Source organism: Anser cygnoides, chromosome 10 (assembly GCF_040182565.1).
Source record: "Anser cygnoides isolate HZ-2024a breed goose chromosome 10, Taihu_goose_T2T_genome, whole genome shotgun sequence".
Classification (NCBI taxonomy): Eukaryota; Metazoa; Chordata; class Aves; order Anseriformes; family Anatidae; genus Anser; species Anser cygnoides.
Window position 1 is genome coordinate 20,358,755 of NC_089882.1, and position 17,050 is coordinate 20,375,804.

General features: G+C 36.7%; 1 protein-coding gene across 15 annotated transcripts in view; it reads left to right on the forward strand.

The window, feature by feature from the left end:
- The window catches only part of ATG7 (autophagy related 7), a 127,880-nt gene that overhangs the window by 17,918 nt on the left and 92,912 nt on the right, over positions 1-17,050 (forward strand). For 14 of the 15 annotated variants that reach the window (XM_067003281.1, XM_067003282.1, XM_067003284.1 and 11 more), the window contains exons 13-17: positions 1,581-1,775; positions 5,589-5,792; positions 6,051-6,166; positions 6,899-6,974; positions 10,135-10,215. In XM_067003281.1, the coding sequence (XP_066859382.1) occupies positions 1,581-1,775; positions 5,589-5,792; positions 6,051-6,166; positions 6,899-6,974; positions 10,135-10,215 (672 nt within the window). Of the gene's footprint in view, positions 1-1,580; positions 1,776-5,588; positions 5,793-6,032; positions 6,167-6,898; positions 6,975-10,134; positions 10,216-17,050 lie in introns of those variants that run through there. The other variant, XM_067003286.1, reaches the window with a different exon arrangement.

A 17,050-nucleotide genomic window follows, 5' to 3' on the forward strand; every position in this document is an offset into this window, starting at 1 on the left:
TTGGCTTGTTCATTTTAATTTTTGAACAGCAATTACCTACTAAATCAGCACTTGAATGCGTTGCAGGGCCTTTGTAAGTTATTCATCAATACATTATTCATGTACAGCGTGGATTAAGTTCTATGTTCCTGGCACAGCTTTTTGGAGCAGGTAATGACAATGGAAAGTAAAACCTCCTCCAGTGATTGCCCAGTGTCTGTACTGGTGGTGCAGATCCCAGGCTGTCCTAGCTGGGACACAGTGGAGTTACTCTGTTAAGAGCATTGTAGTTCACCTTGGACTCTACGTTTTACTCCTGTAGGAGATTTGAAAAAAAAGAAAGCATCCTTTGCTATTGTTGATGAAAATACTACCCAAATGAATTTCTCCAAGCTGATGTATTTGTTGGTGGGTTACCTGATACTTCTTTTTTTTTTTCTTTAGGGATATTTATGATGTGTAGAATGTATACTTGTTTCTTCTGGTTATTTAGCTTACCTGGATTCATGACTTGTGCGTGCACTTGGACTATAGAAAATTGCTTTCCACCAACCTTTCTTCTCTGTCCATGTGATTTTTTTCCATGTGATTTTGTTTGCTTCATCAAGCTTTTAAGTTTTAGCTTTAAAATTGTTAGTTGCTTAAGGTACAGTGATAACCTTGGGTAAGGGCTATGCTTCTGTAACATAAATGGAGGATCAAATGTTCTCAGATACCAGATGGCTGACAGATTGTGTTAGTGTTTCCAAATGAGCCAGCAAGTTGTTTACATTGTATATGCTTATTTGGCTCTTTAGCCATTTTCTGCTCAATATGTTTTATCCAAATATGGAGTTAGAAAAGATGGATGTTTCTGCAATACAAACAAGCTCTTTGAGTATCTTTGCAATGCGAGCCTCCAGGCGGCCAAGGCCTGGAGTCACAAGTCTCAGAAGTGGTTTTCTTACGTATCAAGTTCATGCATGGCTGGTGAAATTACATGAAAATCAATCAAGACTATTGTTCTTCTCCTAATGAATTTAAAACACGAGGATGGATGATATGTTGTATCCATCTTAGTGTAACTGAATCGATATTCAATATCAAATATAAACTTAATAGAGTGTCCATCCTGTTAACGTTGTGTGTAAAGTGGCTGCAAAGACAATCCAGGTCTTACATAACTTCAGTGTGATAGTAATTGTAAGAAAGATCTGTCTTCTTGCTTTTCTTGTTTGTTCCCTCTGGGACCAGGAGCAGTTTAGCTATCTTCTGGTAGTGATTTGTTAGACCTAATTAGCCTCCTGAGAGGCTGGGCTTGTTAGTTCAGGCACAGAGCCACCTGAAAATCATTGGTCTGCTCTCATGATCCAAACTAGTGCATTTGTGTTGAGCTGCTCTGTTTTGGATAAATATAGCAGCTGAGACTACCATTCACTCAAACTTCTGCGCTGTGCTTTAATTTGTAGTATTGATACACTAAGAGATATAAAGAATGAAGTTGCCATTCTGCCAAACAGTAATTAAATTTATATTCTACAGTTTGTGTTGCACTTATAATAATTCTACTAAGTCACATGTTTATCTTTTAATGTGTTTATTTTTTTTCTATCTCCATGCAGAATTCAGAAGGCTATAACATGAGCATCCCTATGCCTGGCCACCCAGTGAATTTTTCTGAAGTAACGATGGCACAAGCTCGGAAGGATGTGGCTACACTTGAAGAGCTTATTGACGCTCATGATGTTGTTTTCCTCCTTATGGACACTAGAGAGAGTCGGTGGCTCCCAGCTGTTATTGCAGCCAGCAAGAGGAAGGTATTGTATCACACATTGATTAAACAGGAGCTGAAATACAGTGACAAGGAGGTTAGCAATCGGCTGTATATACCTAAAAGACCCATATGGGGCTCTGAAACGTTTGACCAGTCTGTTGTGACTGTGCAAAAATGTTGTCTTGTTTTCTGTATCCTCAAAGATTCTGCATATGACAGAAAGAGAATGTTGAAGGGAGAAAATAGGAACTTCAATCATAAAAGTATATGGGTTGAAAGGGTCCTCTGGCAGTGATCTGATACAAATCCCTGTTTGATTTAGGGCCAACTTACAGCATGTTTCTCAAGGTCTTCTCTAGTCAGCATCTTTTGAGCATCTCTAAGGGGAGATACTGCATGGTAAAGTGACTGAGAGAAGTGACTTTGTATAAGAGAAACATTGCAAGGAGGACTAAACCCATTAAAATAATGATTGACTGAAAGGGGATGTGAACTGTAGCAACTTGTTTGAAACTATATTTTCAAAATGTATCTTAAATGTGAAAAAAGAGAGTGTATTCTGAACTTAAACAGCACATCAGCACTTTTCTGGTCAAAAGTTAAGGTTTTTTTCTAATTACCTTATCTGATATATGCTGTTGTGCTGAGCCAATGCATCAAAACTCTGTACGTGATTCTTAATCAGGTAATGCAGAAATAGCTAAAGCAATCAACAACGTAACAGCAATATTGTCATGTTAGACAAAGAAATGACATGTGAGGGCTACAGTACATGAAATTAAGATCTTGAATTCTTATATTAAAAAATTAGTATCCTAAACTTCATATTCTGTATAGTTAATATTATAGGAGATCGGTAACACTATATGCATAAGTGTTAATGTAGTCAAAATGTCAAAACATCTTTTGTGGTAGGTGTACATGAAGCAGATTGAGAAGTAATACATAAGCTTAACAGAAATGTTTCCAGGAGAGTCACAAAAGCATTTGGGGAGAATAGTTTGAGCCACTTTTGCCATGTTCTACAAATCAGATATCTGGATCAGATACGGATGGTGGAGCCTTTAATTTTGTTTGAATATTGTTGAAGACAACGTGGCATCCAAACTTTTCGTGTGAAAGAATATTCTAAATCACACAGGATTATGGAAACTGCATAACTTTCTCAATTATTACAGTGTGGAAAATAGTGTTTTTTAGAATCCAACTAATTTATCCTGAATACTTATTTCTTTTCCCATTGTGACAGAGACCTTAGTAAAACAGTCTCTACTAATCCTGATATTTCTTAATTTAGGAATTGTGCAGTTTCGTGTTTGCTCCGTTAAAATAGTACAATCGGAAAATGCCTATGTCAAGCTTTGAAGATGTCAGCTTAACTGCAGTGCACATCCTGTGTGTTTTGTGGCACAAATGTAATGATGTCCGTAGCAATTTAAATTGCAAACTTAACACAAGAGAGTAATAGAAAACAGTACATGTGACAGGGCTGTGTCAATGTTACTGGATATGTATATTTTTTTATTTCTTGACTTCAATGGTTTTTCAGCTATGACAACTCTAGTTTCCTAATCCTTAGTAGTTGTGTGTGGTTTCTTTTGTGTGTGTGTGTGTGTGTGTGTTGCACCTGGGGCACAACAACCCCAAGCAGCGCTACAGGCTGGGAGATGAGTGGCTGGAAAGCTGCCTGGCAGAGAAGGACCCGGGAGTACTGGTTGATAGTCGGCTGAATATGAGCCAGCAGTGTGCTCAGGTGGCCAAGAAGGCCAACAGCATCCTGGCTTGCATAAGAAGCAGTGTGGCCAGCAGGGCTAGGGAAGTGATTGTCCCCCTGTACTCGGCTCTGGTGAGGCCGCACCTCGAGTACTGTGTTCAGTTTTGGGCCCCTCGCTGCAGGAAGGACATGGACGTGCTCGAGCGAGTCCAGAGAAGGGCGACCAAGCTGGTGAGGGGTCTGGAGAACAAGTCTTACGAGGAGCGGCTGAGGGAGCTGGGCTTGTTCAGCCTGGAGAAGAGGGGGCTCAGGGGCGACCTTATTGCTCTCTACAGGTACCTTAAAGGAGGCTGTAGCGAGGTGGGGGTTGGTCTGTTCTCCCACGTGCCTGGTGACAGGACGAGGACGAATGGGCTAAAGTTGCGCCAGGGGAAGTTTTGGATGGATATTAGGAAGAACTTCTTTACTGAAAGGGTTGTTAGGCATTGGAATGGGCTGCCCAGGGAAGTGGTTGAGTCACCATCCCTGGAGGTCTTTAAAAGACATTTAGATGTAGAACTTAGTGATGTGGTTTAGTGGAGGACTTGTTAGTGTTAGGTCAGAGGTTGGACTAGGTGATCTTGGAGGTCTCTTCCAACCTAGATGCTTCTGTGATTCTGTTTTCATAAAAAGTGAACAGTACAAAGGAGAGAATACAGATTTTTGGTATTTGCAAATTAGTTTTGTCTTGTAATTTCAAGTATATTCCCCTTTCTCTTGATGTTCGTTCTTCTAAACTTAACTGAATTGTCTGACTGCATCACCATTGTTTCTTTTTCATAAGATCACTGTGATGTATGCAGATGGGATTCTCTGTCACCAAATAGGCACAGCACTGAAACCTCAAGGCATCCCAACTGAAATGCTTAGCATCTGCTTTTCAATGTACTTTGTGTTAAGCATATAATGAGAGCTCTACTTCAAATGTGAATTTGTAGAGCAGCTGCAAGTCTAAAGTACTGCTGAAGTTTTGACCTTAAGGTCTCAAAACGGGCATGTGGGGAAAATGAAGAACGTTATGATAATCTGTAAATTTATCTATAAAGGGGTACATAGGTAGAAATGAGAGTCAATTTCCCCAGGGAGTTATCATTCAGTTGCCTTAATGATCTTGCATCTACCTGCAGTCCTTCTTCCCAAAACAATTTAAGGACAGTTTAAGGACTGGTTCTATGATATTCTGGTCATAACAAAAACTTTATCTGCTTAACTTTTATATAAAACTTCAGATTACTCTCAGCACTTGTCACAAGCTGAAGGGGAAAATGATGACAAAGCAATTGTGCATCATGGCTGCTTGTGGCCCCCATGTGACTAAACAGATGCATATGAAGACCATAAGTAACAATTGCTTTCCTCTCTGAGCAGGATTTTTGTGGGTAACAGAAGTCACAGAGAAGTGTTTAAAGCGTTATATTGGACCACAGTGATGTGAAAGAATACATACTGAGAATCTCAGATGATATGAAAACTCGTTCTGATAGCCAATGTGGTACTTAAATGGCATTTGAAATATTGTAGCACTCAAGAGTTTCAATGTTTGGTATAGAATGTGCAGCAAACTGGAGAATAAATTCTAAGCGGGAACCAAAATAAGATGTTCCAATAACAGTACTAATTGCTGTATGAAAGTTGGACCAAATATGGATATATGGATGGTGATCCATTTCAGTGCATAACTGCTCCAGTAACTTCAGTGAGGCACTGAATGTTACTGTGAAGTTGCCTTCAAATGTTAACTAAAACAACACATTTATGGAGTTCCTGTGCCAGCGTTGTCTGCAAATGTACATAAGTTTGTGCAATGAAAAAAGGAAGTCATTCATTTGCATCACCTTGCCCTGAAATTGTCCCCTAATTGTGGACTTCTGAAACAATTTAGCATTTTTTTAAATGCTTTACAACTGGAATTTTCCACATATCAGAGAATCTGGTTTGGGGTTTGCTGTTTTTGTGGCTAGGATGATAGATAGGTGGTGAGGTGGTCTGTCTACAGATTTTTGTTTGTTTTGATATTTACAGTGAATAAAACCTTGAGGCCTTTTTCCCCCCTCCCCTTTAAAGCTCAGTTCAAATTAGTTGTTCTCTCTTTATTGTTCATAGCTGGTCATCAATGCTGCATTGGGATTTGACACATTTGTTGTTATGAGACATGGTCTAAAGAAACCAAAACAGCAAGAATCTGGTGATTCACGTTTCAGCAATGCCTCCGGTTCTTCTGACCTGTTGGGATCATCACTCTTTTCAAATATCCCTGGCTATAAACTGGGTTGCTATTTCTGCAATGATGTTGTGGCACCAGGGGATGTGAGTAGAACCTTATGCAAATGGTGATGATTATGCATCTCTTTTGTTGTGAATTGAATTCTTTTTTCCTTGAAATGGTATTTCGTCAGGGATCCTTTTTATGTTGATGTACAGATGATTAAGAAATAGTTCATATTTTATTTGGAACATCAAAGAAATGAAATGAATTGCACATAACGAAAGATGTTTTGTGTAGTAGAGCAGCTAATTACTTTTGAGTTACTTTTTTCTTTTTTTTAGAACTGTCTATCTTTGTAGTCCACCAGGGATCGGACATTGGATCAGCAGTGCACAGTCAGTCGACCTGGATTAGCAATGATAGCTGGAGCTCTTGCAGTGGAATTAATGGTTTCTGTTTTACAGCATCCAGAAGGGTGAGTCATTTCTGAGACAAGGAGTGGCGTTTAAGAGATATTCTCTGAGAAATAAGAGTTTTTTAATATAATCTTTTGGGAGAAGGAAGAGGAAGTACACGTTAAGTAGGGCAGTTCTGTAATGTGTGATGTTGCCTGTAAGTTAATGTAATTTATAGGCCATATCTGCTGTGTTACTGTAATTTAACAGTATTAAGAGAAGTGAATCATCAAATCTATATATTTTTTTGTTTTGTTTTGGAGATTGGCAGTTTTCCCTCCTGAGCTTAAAAGTAGAAAAGTACTGAGAATACTTCAAAAGAACAGTGTGTTTCCTGTACTAGATCTTGGCATTCCTTAGCTCAAGAGTGTGTTTTAGTGTAATGAGGAACTGTCATAATCAATTCTGTCACACGAAGGGCTTTCAGATAAGCAAAGTGTTTCAAAATCTTAGCTAAAATTAAGTGGGCTTAATTCAGAAATGACTCTGGAATGCTCTAACCTGAAATTTAGACTTGTTTTTTCTCTTTAAAAATCTTTGAAAGAGAAGGAGAGCTAGGTTTGGATATGAGTATGTTACAAATCTCCAAGACTTGTTCTGGAAAAGGATTTCTGTATTCTCTTGCTGAAGCCTGATTACCACTACGAAACAGACTTTCCAGGTTCTAAACTGCAACCTGTAATGAAATGTATTGTAACTTACTGTTCAGTATGTTGTCTTTGTTCTGACTTTCATTCTTGGATTTTTGGCAGTGGTTATGCTGTGGCCAGCAGTAGTGATGATAGAATGAATGAACCACCTACTTCTCTTGGACTTGTTCCTCATCAGGTAAGTAATCTGTGAGGAAATGTTTTCGTTTAAAAGCTGGGTACTGATATAAGACAAATATCACAGCCTGTCTCCTATGCTATATGCTGATATGATTCTTTTCCCACAAGGAATGAGTCTCTGTGCTTGGTTTAAAAATAAATAAGAAGCCATCATACAAGCCAAGGTAGTAGTGTTCCTGGCAATGTTTCTGTCCCAACACTGCCTACTTAGCAGGAATTTATTTGGACAGAGGAATTCCCTAGCAGGCAACATTTAAATAATACAACCTCTGACTTTTCCCTATCAGAGCTGAGACTGTGAGCATCTCAAAGTTGCTCTTATTTTCTTTTTAAATTCGCTCTTAGGTTGAAAAATAATGTAAAATTCAGCCAACATCTATTATAGTTCTCTAAAATATTCATGAATTTTGGATGCAGTACATCAGTCTTTATGATGTTCTACTCAACCCAAACTTGAGTTACAAATTAGTGTTTAAGGTACTGTTTTCAAGATAACAAAGACAAGTCTATCCAGTATATTGTTACGGTCTTTCAAAAACCTGTCCTGTTGATCTTATCCATTTAATCAGATATCCTGTGATGTATCACTGGGGATTTAAAGTCTTTTGCTCCTCTTGCTTTATATTGCTTACCTGAGTATCTCTTTGTTCAGATGCATCTGTTGTATAAATAATTCTTTTTTGTTTATAAATGGTGTCTTCGGATTCTCTTTGTTTTTTTTGTGTGCTCAGAATGAATCTTAACTCAGAAAAAAACAAAGGTACTACTGTGCTTTCTTTTGTGATGTCCAGGTAATCACAGATGAGTCTACATAAAATTAGTCTAATTTTGTTTATAATTTTATGTAGTAACCAGTATTTACACATGGATCATGTTTTGCAGTGGGGTTCCCTGGGCTTTATCTTTTTTTTTTCTCTGTTAACTCTGGAATCTCTCCAGTTCTCTTTCAAGGGTGTCTCTCCCCTGCCCATGGAGCTTTTCTGCTTGTTACAGTGGACACTGTCAGCTACAGCATTGGTAGAGAATATCCAGTTCTGCAGTGGCTTGTTCTGATACTGTCAGAGTACCTTGTAACAACTATCTGTCCTCACTGGTGGTCATAATCCGTAATCTGCTCATCTGGAAAGTTATCAACAGTTTCTGGCTTTGGTGCTAATTGGTTTGTTTGTAACTTTCACAATGACTGACAAGTTGTTTGCAGTCAGGGCACTCCATTATAAACTAAGTTACTCCGTTAACCCTCTTGTAGCTAATATGCTAATGCTGTTGTCAACAAGACCCAACCTGAGACAACTTCTACAGTATCTTTTTGCTCTCCTATCTGAAGAGGAAGAGAGCCAAATCTGTCTGTCATTCATTTGATGATCCAGGATAATCTCCTCTGATTTAGTTTTGAAGAAGATTTTGCTTTCTTAGTTGAAAACTGTATGTCGTAATTTCCAGGTAGCATAATTAAAATCTTTCATAGTTTTCTGTAATCATCTGGATGCTTTTCTCTGATATGAAATAATACTGAGGTGTTTTGTTTTTAAAAGTAATGTCAATAATTTTGAAAGTTAAATCTTTTGAGTCTTGTCTTACAAAGGGACTTTGTTTCAAAATTATGACTTTATTCCAAACCTCTGGAAAACAGTTCTGAACTTTCTCTTAGCATCTAAGAAAAGTGATTTTTTTCCAAAGAAAAGCTAGAAATATTAAGGTATTTAGCATATACTTTAGAAAGTTTACTCTTTCTACTCAAAAAATAATCTGTTATTTTATGTATTTCCTTATGAGAATGTTTTGACTCTAGTCAGATCTGTCTGACATTTTTTATACCCCTATGTGATTTTACGTGCATTATTTTTCTGTTTTGGGCTATACTTCTGAGATTTGATTAAAGTCCATGTTTGAGATGGATCATATCTTTTTATTATCACTTGTCAACTGTATATCTGTTTTCACACTCGTGAGGTGACTGTCTTGAATGTCTTCTCTAGTTAGACATTCTAACACATGTTTAGTAGATATAGATTGTAAATAAAACGTTTTTGAAATACCATGACAACTAATCCTTTTACAACTGCTGGTTTATTTGAGCAGTCATCCATCTAATCAATTCAGTGAGCACGTTACTTTCTCTAGGAATCTAGAATTAATGTACTTTCTGGTGTTTTTTTGTGGTGTTCTATGATTATTTTATTAGCAGTCCTCGGTATTGAGAACTTGTTCCTTTGTGGCTAATAAATTCTGTACACTCATAGTCTTTGTCATAAGTGAACCAAACATATTTCCAGGGAGTGTCTTGGAGTTCCCAAGATGACAGAAATACAAAACATGTGGTGTCAGAAAGACTTGATTTTCTTGTTTTCCTCTTTTCCTGGGTGTGGTTTTTGGTTGAGAATGACTGCATTTTTGTATTCTAACATTGTGTATGGCTTGGTTTTTCTACAAAATTATCGTGGAGTTAATGCTATTTAAGTTGCTAGTGGCTTCCAAGATTTGTGCCATTGCAACTGCATTAAATGTGTAGAGTGTGCTTTGGAAGTGTTTTCTATGATAGACTTCCATGTTAATTCAAGCATTATTACTTGTATTGCAGAGCTACATAAGTTCTGTTCTTAGTGAGCGCTCTGTACTGTAGCAGACCTGTAAAAGCACAGAGTAAAAAGGATGGTCAATATTACAAAGAGTTTCAAAGAATTCAGTCAAACCATGTTCCACGCTGTTTGCAGAGCTATCCCTGTTACAAGAAACTATGGTTTAGAATTCTAAAATTAAGTATCAGTAATATTGTATTAACAGCATAATTTAGGAATGCACAACAGTATTTTTTTTCCCATCTCTATAACATGTGTTTTTTAAATTGTGTTTAACTTGTTATACCATGACTTTTTGGGAACTGGAAAATCAAGTAAAAAATAAACTCAAACTGCAGGTGGTGCTGTGCCTCTATGTTTAAACAGTCTTGTGTCCAGACAGTTGTACCATTATATATAGAAAACATCAATATGTTCTGTATAAATTCAGTACAGCTGGTGGTGGTGACCATCATTGTGTTAGACCATTACTACCCTAGTTATAGCTGTTCTTCATCATTATACCAAATGTGTCCAATTCAGGGAATTTTGGAAGTATGTTTTTTATAATTATAAGTGTTGTATTTTTTCATCTTCCAGATCCGTGGGTTTTTATCAAGATTTGATAACGTTCTGCCGGTCAGCCTGGCATTTGATAAGTGCACAGCCTGTTCCCCCAAAGTAAGTCTGAGTTTTCGCTGTACTTTGTCTATATACAGAATGTTTTGCTCTAGGTCGGTGTTGGGATGCCAAGGTCTGCTTTGTATTTAACATTTTCTTAGGGCTTGGAATCTGTGTTCTCATTTTTGCTAAAGTTCTTTTTGCCCTCATGCTCCTTTTTAGCTGTTTTCCGATTTTTATTTTTTTTTTTGCATAACCTATCAGCATGCTATCTCCACAAACATTTTGCTCACAGCTGGATGAAAGCAGAGATTAGAGATGACACATTTTTGAAAAGTTTATCACATGTACTGTTAAATGCTTCTAGCTTTACAGGAGGAAATAAAATTGCTATTTCTGTTTAAGAAATTATTTCTGATGTCCAGGGAGTAAATGTATCTCTTTAAATGTCTTGAAGTTAATATTGTTACAAATATGTGAAGTTGTCTAAACTTGTGTTTTATGGTACAAAACAATATATAAAGAATACATAAGAACAAAAGTACTTCCATAACATTTCTTTTTTGAAAAAACTTTCATTTTGATGCTAGTGTTGACAGTCCTGAGTCACCTAATGGATTTACAGCTGTTGCTAGGATCTGAGCTATGTCTTGCCAGAACACTAGGGCAGCCTGCTAATGTGTCTGTGTGAGGCCTCCTCTTCAGTCTTGGATTGTTTTCCTGTATTGTGGCCTTAAAGTTTTTCTGGCAAGTTTTCTATGGCAGTGTAGCGCAAGCTTAAGAAGCTTTGACTGGGATATCTCAATATGAAGAGTCAGAAGTTTTGACTCATGATTTGGCCTGCTTGGGAGTGCCATTAATTTAGTTAACTTTTATGTACCTAGGGACTTATTGCAAGAATTTCTTTCCATTGTTTCCACTGCAGTTATCCTTCCTGTTTCAAATAGCTATCAAAAACTCTTGAGGGACTATCATTTTTTGAGACTTTAAGATGTCTTGCAGAAATTCTTCTCTTACAGTATTCCTGTTATTTCTCCAGGCTGTCCTGGTACATTTGACAAGTTTTGATGGACTTTTTATGTCCATTTTCTCCTCAAAAGTTCAACCATGAAGCTTAAAACTGCAGTTATTTTTAAAGGAACGTGCATCTACCCTCTTGAATAGCTAAAAGCACAGCAGTAGTTAGAAGTGATAAAAGTTTTAAAATAAGCTTTCTTTTTTCGTTTTATTTCTGATTCAGGGACATATTGATATATGAAAACATACATTGATGTAGATAAATTAAATGCAGGTATCAATTTTTTGTTAGCAAATCATTTCCTCTTGGAGGTCATTTTAAGAGAGCTCTGTTTTACATAAACAGACTTGATGATTTAATAAAAACTGACTTGGATTTTAGCAGCTGTGCTATTCCCAGAGAGATCGCTTTTCATGTGGTTTGAGTATTAAATTACTTTTGTGCTGAAAAGGTTGCTTCATTGGTGCACGTATTTCCTTACAGTAGAAACACAGCATTTGTTTACTTTGCTAACTTTCTGTTTATTAGCATAAGAGTATGTCACCCTGTATTATCTGGAAATCTGATGCTAATACTTTGAAATGACAAATCCAATTACAATTTAATTGCAGCCTGTACATTGTTGTTGCTTTTTTATAAATGCATTTATGTCAGATTTGCTGTAAATTCAAACTTTTAGTAAGGAGAGAACTGGCTTTTCTGATATAATTGAATTTGCTGGTACCTCATCTTTTTTCTTATGTCAGCATTCCCATTCTCGAGCTCTTGTCACTTGAACTCTTCAAATATAAAACTAATGACTAAGGAATTCTTAAAAAATGTAGCAGTGCAGCTGGATGACTTAGAAGAAGCTGCTAATGATCTGCATGTTTAGAGATTAGATTCCACTTCGTTTTGACTCACAGTCATGACTTAGTTTTTCTGTTTCTGAAACTGAAGAACCCAGACGTCCTAGCAGCCAGCTATTCCTTACCCAGAATTGTCCTGAACAGGCTGCGTGCCAGACGAGCTTCCCACAGGCAATTGTTCAGGAATTTTGGGATGGTCGCAGCAGGAAACCAATCTATTTTTATTCTGGGCCAAATTTTCCTCGTATAATTTCCCCGTGTCTTTTTCTGGTGCTGCACAATCGTGTGCTTGAAAAAAAAGTCTCTCTCAGGGCTACCAGCACTGCACGAGCCAGTTTAGTAGTAGGTGTGAGGAGCCAGATAAGCTTTGCTATTGTACTTCCCTCATCCATGGTGAACTTGTTCTTTTAATGGGAGAGGAGAGTCCAAAGTTCTTGGTATAGATACTTGTTTTTATTAACTGTTTTTCTTAATCAATGAAGTATGTGCTAATTAAGAGGCTCCTTTACCCTGTTGGGAGCAAAATAAGGTTACTTTCTCATAATATAATAGTGAGAAGCATTACAGTCCCATATGAAGGTAGGCTGGTCATGATTCATGCAGGCAACTGGCTGAAGCCTTGAAACATAAGTTAAAATATCTATTTTTCTTAATACAAAGCTGCTAATGTTAATATTTTATTGAGGGCAATGAAATTTTTCCTGTCCTTGCTCCTCCTTGTGCATCCTGGAATGACCCAGGAGACCTCACAGATTCACAGGGCTTAATGTCAGAGAAGACGATTGCTACAAACCAACGTGTCCCCTCTGTTTTCGTCTATAGCTTACAGATGTTATTTCCTCCGGAGTTCAGATTTGTAATCCATCTTTTGGAATGCATCCCAATTTTCTGTAAAATATTTCTTTGCTTCCCTTATTAAATTTGTTCTGAGTTGGGATCAACTCCACTGTCAACTTTAAGAGCAGATACTTACTTTAAGTTTAAAAGTTCTTAAACTTCTTATTCTGTATGCTGAAAAATTGAGCTGCTAAAGTCATAGCTTTTTAAATACTGAGGAATTTTACTGACTCTGCCTTTAAATGCTTTTCCAGTTTCATTGCATTTCATGGAAGGGTAGATACCAGGATCAGGGATGGTATTCTGGACACTGTTACCGTTTCTGTTTTCAGTCAAGATATTTCCCTGCCCTTGCAGATGTTTTCCCTTTTTAACATCCCAGGAATAGTTTAAACTGTCACTTTTGCTGTGACATTTACTAAGTGCTTGCGTTGCATAAATTATTTGCGAGTGTTTCAGTTTTGAAATCTATTATCGTGTAGACATAACAATGCTTTTATTGTTCTCATCTGCTAGCTGCTTTGCATGCATTTTCACTGTAAAGGGCTCAGATCAGTTATGACAGTAGCTGGCATTATTCAGGAACTTACTGATTATTTTTTTCAGTTGAGATAATTTTAATTTTGATTTCAGCAAGACCCTTCATACTTGCCCTAACTGCATTGAGGAGAGACTGTCATATTTAGATTTTCTGAGTAATAACCTAGACATTTCTCAATTCAAGTATTGTGTTGATGTTAAACAGAGACACGTAAATCATGGGACGGGAAAAAAAAAAGAATTGTTTTTTCCTTAAAAAAGAAAAAGCCATCTTGCATGGCTTGCAGAAATGATGGAGGAAGTGGGGAGAAATGCTTGTCCTTCAGGAATGAACACTTAAAAAAAATAATTTGAAACAATATTTTAAAGTAGTTATTTCTATAGCTGTACTCTAACATTGTCTTTGTAACTGAGTCTGTTTGTAACTTATTTCCTGAACTTGCAGATGTTAGCATTTGACACTTGTATGTACAGTGCAGCCTCTGTATTAATATTGGACATGCTTCATTCAGGCTTAATGCATCATTAATATATATAGGCATGCTTTCTGCATACTGAGTCAAATGTAATTTTTCTTACTCATAATGTAGCTTAAAAAGTTGCTTTTTGAGAAGTGACTTTCAGAAGTTTATTACTTTTTTTATCCTCAGAAAAAGTCATTGTAACTGGGAGGAGCAGGAATCAGGATTATTTTGCCCATAACTTAAGAAATTTCAGACAGTCTTTACATCTGTGGATGTTTATTTTAAATTCAGTAGGAGAATTAAAATACTTATTTTTCAAAATCTGTCACCATGAGGATGGCTTTACTTTTGGTTGCCAGAAAATTGCACATTCTTGAAAATAATGCCTAATCTTATTTAAAAAAAATGATTTTTGATTACAAAATCAACAAAATATGATGTAGATTATCTCAAGGAAAAGCATACTAACAGAAAGAAGTTGTGATGCTTATTAATAATGCAACATCATACACTAAGAAATTATCACCGTGGAAATGTGACCATTATAATCAAATTTTATCTCCTTAGAGAAGAGTGCCACAAAAATCTTAAAAATAACATTAACTTTAAACATTTTGTGAACGGAGGAAAGGGTGAGAAATCAGGGGGTGTGTTCTAAAGTGTATGTACAGACAGGATGGATGAGGATTAGAAAATGGAACTGCAAAGAGAAGCACTGAAATCTAATAAGTTGAGAGAGAGCTCCTTATCTCTGTCATATTAAAAAAAAAGTTAATGAAGTGTATGTAGTTCGGTGTAACAAACCTCCTTGCACATAAGCTCTACAATAAAGCTGTGGGGAAAGGTAGGAAATATTTACATTCAATATTTACATTCTTGAATCATACCATTTACAAAATTCAGAAAGCAGGTTGAGATTCCCATGTGTTAGCACTGTTATGGCTAGATTGTAAGAGTTAGAAGTGACTTATGTATTGCACCTATTATTCAGAGTTGTGGGATGCAGGTTTATTGATGTTTAAGAGCTAACATCATATGGTACTAAGGAGAATTCTGGTTGTTTAAAAATTCAGGCAGATCACAAGAAGGATAGTTCAAGACTTTAATGAATCCTGCTGCTGGCAGTGGCTTACTTGTTGTCTTCTCCCTTCCCCCAGACATGGTGATGCTGGAAATCTTTAACGAGCAATTGCTCTTAGCTATTCTGCTGTCTTCACTGTAACATTTAGCATGTCTGTGAAATAGCTGCTTAATCAATTTGTTTTTCTTATGTTTTCTTCAACTAAGAAACGTAGTAAGTACATAATAATTGAGGAGACATTTCAAGTTAAAAGCTCTATTTGGAGAGTCTTTTAAAATCTTTATTTTTGGAAACAATTTGCTCACTTTACTCTCCTATTCTTTCCTAAAAAAAAAAAAAAAGAAAAAAAAGAAAAAAAATCTAACGGTTACAGGAGAGTCTAATTTGTTTATTTACTTACCTGAAGGAGTGGAAACTAGTGTGCCTCTTTACAACAAATCAGTATGACATTCTTCCATTTTAGCTTATGTTAGCATATTCATAAGTACGAAGAATTGGCATGGTTTATACAAAGTTAAAGATCAGTTGGTGTCTTGAGACTAAACCACCCACCCAAATATTTTCGCATGGGTGAGGACTTGTTTTGGATTCAGGGCTCTCAGCACTGAGAGGAGGATGCATTTTCAAAACCTCTGACTTCAGGATAAGTAAATCTTAGCATCTCAGAAGCTAGCAGCTGTATGTGCAATGTCAAAATATTTGTTTTGAGTGTGGGTGTTTGCAACTGTGTTTAAATGTTGAGAACTGGAGGTTTGCATCTTTCATGTTTTGCTGAGCAAAACCAGTTTTTATTGCCCAGCCCGCTATCCCAAGATAATTGTCTATTTTTTTCCTAGCCAGTCCATTTGTCTTCATCACATAAGAGTTTTTCTTCCCGGATGGCAGATGCAATCGTTAGATAGCTTAGGGAGTTTAAATACAACGTGGCATAGAAAACATGCTTAAATAACAATGTAAAACACCATTCTTCCCCAAATCATTGTGGTCGGGGGTCTTGTCTTCTTGGCACAAGGGAGAAGATAGCTAAGGCTTACTGCAGGGGGTATTTAGGAGCTGCTCTCCAGTATTGTGTTCTTTGCAGTGGAAGTTTTCAACTCTGATTATGAAGGTTTCTTGAGATGGAGGAGGAAAGAGGAAGGGAGAAAAAGGAACAAAGAACGTACAACTCTCCAAAACTTCTCTTATTCCCTCTTTCTTCTGCTCCAGAAAATCAGCAATTATACTGTTATTACTGTTGGTTTAGGAATAATAGAGCTGCTAGATTAAGAATCCCTTTCTAGTAATAAGTAACACACTTTTGCCCTTCAGAGAAGAAAACAAATAATCATGTTATTCCATGTTTTTTTATATGGTGAATTTAAGTGGTTCCTGATGTTTAAGTGAAATAGCATGTTGATTTTTACCGACATAGGAGTGTAATACATTAGATAGTAGAAATAAAGTGATGTTGCAGAGAATCCCAGAACCTGGTCCAAGAAGCAGCTGGGATGACTGACTAGTTCGTGGTGTTGACTAGCTTCCATGTTTTCATGTTAAATAACATTAAAACAACAACAACAAAGTCTCAGTATTTTTCAGTGATCTTTAATGGATGCAGGATATTATTCTAAGCAGCTGTAAGTGGACTTCATAAAGCATTCTCTCTCCCATCTAAAAATAGAAGTTTTTTTATCTGACCCAAAACATAAAGATGAAGTTTCCCATTTTTAAGCTTAATGAGCTTTAAAATACTGTTTTTAAGGGAAAGAAGAAACCTGCTGTTATTTTTTAACAATTGTTTCTGACTGCTTGTGTTTCTGTTGTATTTAAAGTAAATTCTGTAAGTCTTGGAGTTCTTTTCCCAACATTTCTTCCTCCAATTTGATTCAACTTTAATCACAATCAGTACAAAGAAAAAAGACTGTCAGTAAGCAGGAAAGAGCACCACCATAATTTTCTGGTATTGATATGTTGTTCAATAACTGTCTGTAATACAGTTTTAAACTATTTATTCTAATGGCAGCTGGATGCTGTCTTGTCATCTTTCTGTGACACTGTTACAGGGTGTCAGTAAAAACAAAACTGAACTAACTGAACTAAAACTGAACTAAAGTACCTGGAGTTAAAA